The sequence below is a fragment of the Eutrigla gurnardus genome (genome assembly GCF_963514095.1).
Source record: "Eutrigla gurnardus genome assembly, chromosome: 11".
In the NCBI taxonomy this organism is placed as follows: domain Eukaryota; kingdom Metazoa; phylum Chordata; class Actinopteri; order Perciformes; family Triglidae; genus Eutrigla; species Eutrigla gurnardus.
The window spans coordinates 8139373-8151377 of NC_139925.1; the positions used below are offsets into that span (position 1 = coordinate 8139373).

Here is a 12005-nt window from a genome sequence, read left to right on the forward strand (position 1 = left end):
GATTGCATTCAGCATCGACGACGTAGCGACACTTTTCAGCTTTGTTAGCTCGTCCATCTTTGTTCCACCGGAGAGACATCTCCAAATGGGATTGTTTAGAAGAGGATTAGAAATAAGGAAGCGTCCTGAAGAATATATTGTCACTGCACACTGACATTTGTCAGTGAGAAGAGATTAACGTTTTTCCTTTTTTTTTTGTCCAATTCTGATTGTTTGCAGGGAGAAGCGGGGGTAATCTGAGCTACGCCGCACAAAGAGGGGGAAAGATTGAAGTGTCGTCTCATCCCAGGGCGTCCCCACCATACTGTGAGATCTGCCATACACTTTACATCCCTGCTGAGAAAACCACACTAAATCCAATGCCTGTAGTGTTCATGGGGTTCACAAGAGACAGTAATCCTGCCTTACGTTGTGTGTGAGAAGTGAGGAATTCTGTTTACTTAACCCAACAGGGATAACAATTACACAAACCTAAGTATTAATCAAAGTTAACGCAGGATGCGTTCAGGTGCAGTATGTACTGTGTGTCATAAAGCCCTATTTCCTTGTCTTGTAGTGTATTCATGTAATTTGCATGTTAAGTGTTTTTAATGGGCAACTTTAAATAACATCTGTTGTATAACATCTATAACGAGTAGCTCATTAAAATAGATAAATATGACTTACATTGATAGAAAACATTAAATATATAGTTCAACATACACCAAACCTAGTTAATATTAGCATATAGTCTAATATGAGTCACGTTTTATACGAATAGTCTTCAGTCTTTTAATAAATGTCCCAAAGGTAACAGAAACAGACGTATTTTAATGACACTTTAGAGCTGCTAATGTGGCAGAGATGAAAAATCAAAGCGTCACATGAAATCAAAGCACATGAAGCTCCCATGACACGCCGCCACCTGCCCATGTGGTAATTACAGGTACATGCAGCTGCTTTTGTAGAAGTCTCACACGTTCTGTGCGATAAATCGTTAGTTTAATAAGCTTTTAATGTGAAACCGTGTTATGTCACAGCTACAAAGTGCCTGCTTCTGGAACTCCCTCTCCCATGTGCGTTGATGAATTCACTGACCCTTGTGCCACCACTGTGCTGTATGTGGTTATAACTGGACAAATCTTATATGGAAGTAAAAACATTTGGACGTGAAGGGGGGGAAACGCGTGGGTTTGTCATGCAGCAGCTATAGTGCCTGTTCATCCGAAGCTCATTGTAGTGTTGCTGTTGCTCATGTGCTGTCCAAGGTGCTGAAAATAGAGCTTGTTTCCTGGAAACGGGTCATACGCAGCCTCTGTGTTTCACGGTTCACTCGGGTGCCTGTACCACGCAGCCTCATTAGTACTGAAATGTACAAACTGTGCATTGAAAAGAGAAAATCTTCATGATAGAACCGGACAAACGGTCGTAGTAAAAGTGAGGTTGAAACCGGGGAGTTCACGCTGCCCTTCAGAAAGGCAAATGCCTGGAGATGTTGAGCACACAGTGTCAGTATCCATGGAAACAGAGGAACGAAGGAAGGGACCACATTAAAACATTGCAGAGCAGATAGACATGAAGGTAAGGGTGGAGGTCTGACGATGTATACCTCATGCCAGTCAGATTACAGCAGTTTCAGGGTCAGCGTAGGAAATCTGGAGGATTGGAGCCCGACTACACTCAGACTAAAAGGTCTGGGCCGAGCCTCGACGCTCTATATATTAAGAAATGGAAGCCTAATTGCCGTGAACTGTTGCACACTTTGCCACATAATGCAATGACAGGCCACTGGAATGAAAAAAAGGGGAGCAGTGACATTATTATTGAAGTGAAACACTGAAAGGGATTTCACTTGTGCTTATAGTGAGGCTGAGAACACCCTCTGTCATAATTGGATTAAACTAATGTTGACATGGTGATTAAATTATTTCCCTCAGAGCTCCAGGCGTTTTTTTTTCTTTCATTTGCCGATCACAATTTATTATTTACATAATTTACAGAATCATTAATTGGTTAATTAGAAGGCAGTAGACTTTTAGTGGACAGTTGCAGTAGAGTATTTTTAGGAATTACATTGCTGGGGAGCAGCACCCTAATTGCACCGTATCTACAGTAGAGTTCTGTTAGCATCGACAACATTGTTTAAAACGTTGCAGGAGCATCTGAACCAGACCTTCCAACATGACTTTCCTCTTCCCAACTGCTCTGAATCAGTGTGGGAGGAGGAGGCTGGTTGTGATTTGATTGAAGCACCCTCCTTTTGAACCAAGCAACAAGTGCCCCCACTGCTTTATACAGCAGGTGCCTGGGTGGAGGACATTAAAAACTCCAAACAACGACGTGGCGGGGGCAAAGTGTTCTTCAACCACAGACAAACAATGAACAAAATGCATCGACTCTGTCACAAAATGGCTACTTCTGCCTGCTTTATTTCAATGTGTAACACATTGAAAGTTTCAACACAATCCCTCCATGATTCTTCTGAAAGTCTCACCAGAGGATCCCTGCTGGTGTAACGCTGCTGCCAAGCATGTAGGAATCAGACATATGTATGATTTTCATCATTTAGTTAGTTTAACCTTCAACTGGAAGGCAGGGATGAATTAAATCCCTCTTTGCGGCGCCTTACTATATGGGAGGTCAAGCTTTGTGTACTAAATATATACCCCTGCTTATATGTGCCTACTGCACTTACTGCATGCTTAATATGCCCTTGAGTTTCATATTTGATGTCTTGTATTAAAACGCGTGGGATTCTTTTTGCTCCAAAATGATCAGTACAATGTTGCAACCGAAAAGTGCTTCATTTTCTAATATCATGGGAATTATAGTATATGTTAAATTCTAAATGATAATTTTCAAGCTTATTTTTGACTGGATACCAGCTCCGATAAGCCATCTGGGCTGATAAATGAGGTGCATGTTGAATCTTGTGACGCGTCAGGATGCTTAAGTGTCCAAAAAAGACACTCGGATAAAAGCAGATGAGGTTTGTTTGTCTAAAGAGCCGTGGCAGCTCAGAAAGCTCCTGACCAGATGACTTTATGACAACTTAAGAGCTTGTTTAAAAAGAAAAAACCTCTTCTGGTGATGTTTTGTTGACACACACAATAGACCCTGAATATCTTGACATCCACCCACTTCATCTGCAGTATAATGCATCCTCACTCATTATAGAACTCCGAAACTCCCTAATTCTATACCCTCCCTGTGTGCCTCACGTCGTCTCCTTTCTATAAACCAAGATGAGCAACAACAGAGGACGGAAGAAAAGCAGAGGCAAAGGTGACTCACTGACTTCCTGCTCCCAGAGGACACCTCCACACCAAAGAGATGATTTCTATTAGACGATGAGCAACTCTGAATCCACAAACAGTGGAGCCAATTATATGCACTTCTTACACGAGATGGAGGGAAAACAAGTGAGGCAGTGTCAGGCAGCGTGGCAATTAAACCCACACAGGGGCTATGTTTTCTCCTCTTGCTGGCCTACCACTCAAACATTGGGTTCTACAGTATATCTGATCAAACACGTGAGATATTTCTCAAACATTATTACAACAGGAGAGACGCGTTCACGACAGAACAAAGGGACGATAGTGATAAATTCGTGGCCCTGGAAGTTTTATCCGAGACAAAAGCAGCTTTCTAAACTTGACTGATCCGACAACATTGCGTCTCAGTGTTGTTGGCGACGGGCCTCAGATGAGCTGGTTTCATTTCGACGTGTTAAAGCATAAAAATTGGATTTCTGTGAGAAATGAATGGGTGAAAGCATGGATGAGCCATTGAGAACCACGGTTTAAATTAATTCTATTTTCCATTTGAAATGTTTGCAATAATATAATCTATGCTCTCTAAGCTTTTTGTAAATCTACTTTAGACATTCAAATAATGACATTTGATTTTAAATATTCACATATTGCAACCTTTCATGTTATATTTGAATCATTTAAAAGTGCGGTGAGTTCTAAACACAATACTGACAGATTAAAATGTCTATATGGCTCATGTGTTAACAAACAGTTTCACATCCAGAAGCTGAAGAGCAACACGAGAATGTACTTGGAGTCGTGTTTCTCGCCACCTGATGAATGTAATTCCAATATTCCCCCTCCTTTCAGCTCTGTTTATGGTCTCCACCTCCTCCCGAGGGAAATCTGGCTCTTTAGCTGCTAAATGCTCCACTATGTTCACCAGCTAGTCACTAACTGTGTCTGTATGCCGTTTAGCGCTGGGCAGATAGCAGGTATATCAGAGCATTTCAGTGCCTGCTGCTGGTGCTTGAAACAAGGCTGATGAGGCGCCATGAAATCCAGCCGAGACCAAACGACGGGGTGGAAAGATGTTAAAATGTTCAGCAGAGCCGAGGGGGAACTGTTGATTCGGGGTGATAATTCTCCGTGGGTTCATCCCAGAGCCCAACCTCTTTCACATCGATGTACATGGAGGCCTTTGATCCATTGTTAAAATCAAATGGATTTATGCAGCTTTAATGTTCAGTCTAAATAACAATGCTAGCAACACAAATAAATGAATCCCCCCCCCCCCTCGTCAGTCAAACAGGGCAGTTCAGTCGAGTCGCTCTGAGAGGAGACATCTTCAGTATGTCTGTGGATTTTCTGAAAACCACCTAATCTCTTTGCAGATTTCCGCGACAGATATCCTATTAGCCGCATGCCGAGTGAGTATTCCATGTTAAGTGGTGGTCCTCATCATCAAGACAGGAGATGAGACTTGAGCCTTGATTAAATCTGACAATGCTTCAAATCAGTTCAGCTTTAAAAAAAGAAAGAAATAAATGCCTTGAAGCTTTGTGCGTTCAGAGAGCTGGGTGCGACTGTGTGCAAGGGTTGTAAAGGCCAGCAAGGAAACAGATTAACTTGTTGTTTCTTTGTTATTTTATGAAATGGAAATTGTCTTAATAGTTTAAGCTGAATGGTTACAGGTAGTCCACTCTGTTCACATTTCGTCTATAGTGTCATTAGTAACCAGACGTGGAAGGTTTACCAAACCCGTCATTGAACGTAGGAGAAATGAATAGAGGGAAGCATATTGATTTATGAGCAGGTTCCAGTATGAGCCTCAACTGCTGGTAGGCCCATCTGCTCCCAGAATAAGTCACGACTATAAGCACAGTGTAAGGAGCCATGCAGCTGCAGCAAATGCACTTCTAATGATCGACTACCCACGCGGACATACATTTTTCTTGTTTTTGCAAGCATTTGAGAAGATACTTGGCTCCGTTTCACATGGACTGTTGATCGTGACTAAAATACGGCTTCGGCTACGCAAGAATGTTAAAAAAATACTAAAACACTGGCGTGCGATCGAGCCAAACACGAAGCAAAAGAGAATCGATTAATGAGGGAAAACTAGGCCATAATGAGATGAGGAGGGGAGGGGAGGGGGGGTGTTCCTCTCAAAAGGTAAAGGTACACTGAGAATACAGTAGCACAATAAAACAGATAATGTGTCATTGTGCAGCGCTGCCAAATGACTGAGAAGGGCATCTGCGTGGGCAGCTTGTAAATCCCAACCGCTGTTTGCCAAACTCTCTTTCACATTAGCCACTTGTGTACAAGCCAGTTATGAAGACGGAGAGGGACGATGTGATACATGTTTATTGGAAGAAGTCCTTCTTCAACAATAGCAGTTGTCCTTTTGAATGACTCTGACTGGATCTGATGTTCGGCTTCCATCGACGGCAGAACAAAAACAATTGTATAGGAGTCATTACTTGAGTACGAGAGCCGCTTTTATCCTCCGGCCCAACTTTTAAAGCCGTGTCTTATTGTCACAATTAAAGGGGCGGCACCACAATGATTAATTCGGTCTTTGATTGACCGGTGTGCCTTGTGTCCCGGTGTGCTGTCAGACTTGTAAGCGATCGCCCTGCTTCACTTTGAACCAAAAGCAATAAAACCGGGCGTCAGCATTTCCTCTCAAAGTGATCTAACTGGCCTCTTTTGTTTATTTATATATATTTGTCAGTTTTTCTTCACGGCATCAAGCTTTTAATTGCAGTTGGACTTCAGCACTGTCTCGACGCCAACGGATCGGGGTTGTCTAAAGTTTACCGGAGGACGATGTGACACCAGTGGTCCCCGAGCCAACGCAAAGTGGATCTGCATCTTACAGAGGCATTAGAAACACTTAATTTTCCATTTGGATGAAAGATGAGACGCTTGTCTGAGCGAGACCCACAAAGAATGAGTGATTCGCTTGATAGAGGCTGTAATGTATCTGTTATCTTCTTGTTTTTGTACTCGTAATGACAGAGCCAACATCTGGTGTACAAGCCTCAGTCTTTTCAAAGCAGGGTCTCAAATGAACTGGGAACAGCTGAAAAACATGGCGTTTCCACTGTTTTTTTAATCTCTTAAAATCATGAAGAGGAACTTCATGATATGCTGCGTGACAAACCGTACCACACATATCTCAACAAAACTAACGAGCTTTATTCACCCTGGACAAAGCGGCGTTTAACGTGCATCCTTCCACTGCAGCATTATCCCGATTTCAAGCCTCGGATATATAAAACAACCACTAGGCCTTAATGCTTCGTAAACTGCACCGAATAAATCCTTAAATGACACTTACCGCATTGTGCGTCTGCGTTTGTCCAACAAGGATCAATATGTTGGAGCAGATTATAGATAAGCAGAAGTTGAGCAGGATGATGGAGCGTTCAGAGCGAATATATCTAGAAGAGGAGGAGAAAAAGAACCAAAACGAGAGCGTTATGGATATATGGATGCACAGGCTGGAATAATTCATCATCACGTGGTTGCATCTCAATGCTAGTGTTAATAGTGTTGCAGGTACCTCCATAGCACGGCGTAGATCACCGCCAACGTGATCAAGGAGAGGCAAGACAGACCACAGCCAACTATCAATGTCACAGATGGGACCCCTGAGTACTGCATGGTCTGTGGAGGAGACGGAGCAAGACGGACCAGTCAGTGGGAGGTTGCATGTGGTTCACGCAGGACAGTAAATCTTTATTGTTCCCCCCGGAGAGAGGCAAACCACTCACAACAACCACCAGCGATCTGAATAGTCCACAGTGGGGCTCCTTAATGTGCTGTGAGGTGTTGGAGTGCATGCGTGGGCTTGAAGGCCGTTTAGATGCCAGTCTTTTCCACCTAACTGTGCTGGACTTTATATTACAACACAATGAAGGCTGAGACACTGGAAGCTATATGGGATCAAAAAAAGAGAAATATATATTGTTTTTTTTTTTGCTTGATTTGTTTTGAAGTCACGTGAGCGGGCCAATCACAGGCCTGCAGTTTGAAGCTAGCTTTAGCTTTTGCCTTTCTGCTGTTGAATGCCTCGGGCCTGACAAGAGAAGAATGTAATGGGTGCCTTTGACATATTGCCATGCCTACAATGCAGAGACCACAGTGTAAATACTAGCTTGTGTTCTCAATGTTAATCACGCTATCATCTCCAGGAATTAGCCTTGTGGTTCCTTTACAGTAGTCTGATGTCAGCACATGAGCTCCACGCACGCTTTTCAAAAACCCACAGAATCTGTCAGCAGAGACCAACAAAAACACAAGAAATCTGATCTGACAACCCCCTGAACCAAATGTGCATTTGACTGAGAAGAAGACACACACACACACACACAAGCATTAGCATGCACACACCCACCCGCGTGCACGCGCACACTTACCTAAATCTGTGTGCAAACTACAAATTTACGCCCACAATCTCACTTTACCGCCGAATTACTATTTAACGGGATTAGCACACCAAAGATTCAATTTCCATTCGCAACCAGCACGCGCACACACGCACGCGCACACACACACACGCACACACACACACACACAGAGGCAGCGTTTCTTCTTTACATTGGCCTATAAAAGCCACACTGAATAACAAATCAATAGCCCACTTACTATTTCTCTTGGTTGCTGAGCCAAAATGGCGAAGGTAGATACACGATCACATAAGCATTTTGTATGGGATGCATCTGTGAGCACCGTTTTACATCCTTTTGAGGACCAGGCTCCCCAAGAATCGTTCCTGCGAGGAGAGGAAGAGGAGGAAGAGGAAGAAGGCAATTAGAGGTTTAAAATCCAGCGGTGGCACGACTTCACAGGACTTATCGACATCGCGTCGGCTTTTTTTCTTCCTTATTTCATGGTTTATTTCCAAAGAGCTACAGAGCCGCGCCGACTGTTAACGTTTAAAAAAAAAAAAAAAAGCAAAAGGGAAAGGGAAAAAAGGCGAAGAGAGCCATCGACGCGGCTCTTGTGTCTCCGAGCAGCAGCAGCAGCAGCGCTTCAGCTGGAGCAGAGCGCGAGGCAGAGACGCGGAGGAGGGGGAGCACGCGCGCAGGAGCTGTCCAAGCACACCGGTGCTGATTGATTCGCTCTACGCAGATAAATACCGAGCAGTGTTATGAAAACACGTTCCCGTATAAACGGTGGGAGATAAGAGCGTCCATATTTACCTGTCTGTCTGTCTGCGTGATTCTCTATTCCTCTAGATGTTCTCCAAACGCCCGTATTCCTCCCCCCCACCCCCCTTCTCAATGCCCCTGTTATGCTGTTTTTTTTTTTTCCCCTTCTTCCTTTTCGGTTGATCCCCCCCCCCTCCCTCGACTGTTTTAATTAGCAGCTTTTGAATGCCTCCTTGGGGGGATTTTCACCCTGGAAACGGCGGACAGCATCAGATTGATACTCTGTTCCTCTCTGCCGGCGCCGAGAGGGGGGGGGGCTGATACAGTGGGAAGAGAAAGGCACGCTGTCGCGGGATCTGTTTACTCGCCTGCACGTCTAACGCTATGGCGGACATGACTGATGCTTTTGGATTCTTCCCGAACATCATTTCACAGGAAAAGTTGTCGCTCCTCGGTGCGAAGCGCTTTGCAAAAAAAAAGAAAGAAAGAAAGAAAAAAACCACCGCAGAAGTAATACCACCCTGCGGAAGCGGCGCGAATGGTTGCAGCCAGTCTCCACTTCACACCGCTAATGAAATGAAAGGAGTGTTTCTCTTCCATTTTCACCACCCCCTCCCCATCAATGATTACATGTGAAAACTTAAAAACATGTAACATGGCTGATCAGCTTCAGCTCGTTTTAAGAGTCACCAACAAGCAGACACCTGTTGTCTTCTTCTGCCTCCACAGCAGCAGACAGAGCTACAACACGTTCACCTGAGATATGAGGACCCCCACCACTGATTTAGAACAACGCTAGCTGCTGATTTGTGGACCCAGTGGCCTCTGCTGTGTGAGGCAATCCTGCTTTGTTACTTGATCAATACGGCTGCAATATTTATTATTCCTGGAAGGGACTGTGGAGCGCTTTGCAAATTTCCAACCCGGTTCTCGAAGCTGTCTTATACAAATGCAACAATAAGAAGACAAAAAAAACTCTTTCTTTCTGAACTGTGTTGCATGTTTACCCCCCACCACCACCACCACCACCAGACTGAACACAGAATATATTCTTCAACACACTCATGTAGCCATTTCAATTCATCATTTCCTTTATGAAAAGAATATGGCGTTTTTCACATGAATGCTGTGACGGTGATATATGAAGCCCATATTCTCTGCAGGCTGTGGAGGAAGATATCTCACTGCAGCTAGCGCTCTGAATCAGTCTTTAAAGGCCCGTAATGGATGCACCACGCCGCTGATTTAAAGGTTCAAAGATTTCTTCGATGGCTTTATAAAGGAAGGTTCAAACACTGACATTTCATGATGATAAATAAAAGACTGGTCAGGCACTCCGACGAGTCCTCATCATGAAAAACCCCACGAGTTGCACTGAATACTATGAATAAAACAGCCAGTCTGTGCACCTCTGCTAATGCCCTGGATGGCACGGTGACTTAGAAATGTTCTAACGAGCTTTGAAGATGTATTGATGCTGAATGAGTGCACGGTGTGTACGCCTGGCAGTAAGCAGGGCAGCTAAAAAGGAGGCACCTGTGGGTGAAATAAGGACCCCAGCCTTTGGAACACTAAGCTTTACACCGGTGACCTCCAACCACCGACAACATGTTGCAGCCCAAGATCATTTAATTCATTTGACATTATGTTTATTTTGATTTTTTTTTAAAGAAAATATATTAACCTAAAAACAATTAATTAGCCATTATTTTTATTTGTATCTGTTTAAATGTGCTTTGAATTCTACAACAGAACATATATGAAATAAAAATAATGAATGGAGCAGCTCATCACTATTTTTCTTATCGGGATAAAAGAAGATTTTAAGGTTAAAAGGCAGACATTTCCATAACTTGCTTTATATAAATCTGTTCACGGAAAATGTGGTCTGACAGGAATCAATGTGACACAGGGCGTGTTATTAATGCATTAGAATTGTTAAATGGGTTGAAACCTACCTTTAGCAACATAAAAAAAGCTTTTCAAAATACTTCAAGTCGAGGAAAAGCTACAGAAAGAACGTTCCAGAACCGTGGGTTCTTCGGGGTTAAGGACTTGTTGGTGGAACTACACGCCAAAAGCAGCAAATGGTGCCAAATCTGAAAGATCTGTGAGCCCAATGGAAAGTTCTTTAAAACTGCAGCTATTGGCGAGGTTGTTGGGCCGTCACATCCAGAAGCCGCTTTGTTGTGAAAGCACGTTTGATGCCTCTACTTCTCCACAACTTTGGTATGAATCCGGCGTTCCCCCTGGCGAGTGACTCGATCCTCGACGTGATCTGTCCCTAACTTCTGACTGGCTGGATGTTTGCTCTGCTTTTACACCAGTGAGATTCGCTGACAGGAGAACATCTCTGACTGGGGATTTATGGACGCCACGTTTGATGCGTTGCCTGACCTTATCGGGGGGGGCTTGGTGGCCTCAGAATATAAAGTGTCCCCTAGAGAAAGTGTCAGTGCTGATGTTAACCACAGTGAGACTGATGACACGACATTCATCACACACCCTTCGCTTGACCACTTTGTGTCCGCGCTGTGATGGATGGACAACTTCTTTTTATTATTAAAACTTCCAGGACAGAAAAATGAGCCGGATCGTGTTCCGATTTTTAAAAAAAAAAACAAACATTTAGATGCAACAGAGGTGGTAGTGGAGTGACTCAGAAAGTCCACAAAGTTTCAGACACGTTCATTATTTAAACCCTCCTGTCTTACCGAAACAGAGAGATAGACGCTTGCTCGACACTCCAATTAGGTTTGTCTTCCTCGCTGAACTTTGACAGATCATGTTCCTCCAGCTTTAGGGATCTTATTACTAAGCCCATAACTCCACATTTCCAAGCAGTGCACTTAAGAGTCGACCAGTGAAGCTCTGCAACGTCATGATTGTCCGGCTAAAACAAGCTGACGCAGTCGTACAGACTGAATGATCGGCCTGGGCTGCAGTTTTTTTAACCCGTGATGTTCTCATACGCGTCGGCCTTTTTGCATATGAAACTGTTTTGTTCGCCATGTGGTCTTTCTTCAGGACTGTTGGGATAACCATCCAAAAAAAAAGAAGCTCTTTAAATTCACTGCATGCCCACCATCAGATTAGCCAGGCGGCGGGCTGAGGGCTTAAAGAGTGGCGGAGGCAATGCACTTTAGGCAATTTTATGAAGTCTTGAAAGACTGACACACAATGACAGGCAGGAGAGTGGGGAAGGGAGGGCAATGCTGGGAAACGAGTCCATCCATCTCGGCTCTCTTGATGAAGGGCGATTCATATGAGCTGGTCTGACACACTGAACGAAGAGAAAAGAAGATGAGGGCATCCAACGATCCGAGTGGGACGGAACCCTCAGAAGGGAGGAGACGAGCGGAGGAACCTGCAGTTTGGATCTGACAGCGAGAACATGAATGTCTCGATGAAGGTGTGGTGCACCGTAAGAGGTCCGTCCTGCCTGTTCTCACTTTGTGATGCTGCAACTGTGTCTTCATTTAAAGCTAAAAGGGGCGAAAACATGTGAATCCGACTCTCTCATGTGTGAATAGACCCCACTGGTACAACAATTAAAGCACACAGAGGAGCTGCATTGCAGTTGTGCATACCTCTGTGTGTGATTTAC

General features: G+C 44.0%; 1 protein-coding gene across 7 annotated transcripts in view; it reads right to left on the reverse strand.

Annotated features, from left to right (window-relative positions):
• Positions 1–12005, reverse strand: part of adgrb3 (adhesion G protein-coupled receptor B3) — a 106159-nt gene that overhangs the window by 12269 nt on the left and 81885 nt on the right. For all 7 annotated transcript variants that reach the window (XM_084021768.1, XM_084021770.1, XM_084021771.1 and 4 more), the window contains 3 exons: positions 7893–8019; positions 6808–6911; positions 6583–6685 (listed from right to left, as the gene is read on the reverse strand). In XM_084021768.1, the coding sequence (XP_083877894.1) occupies positions 6583–6685; positions 6808–6911; positions 7893–8019 (334 nt within the window). The remainder of the gene's footprint in view (positions 1–6582; positions 6686–6807; positions 6912–7892; positions 8020–12005) is intronic.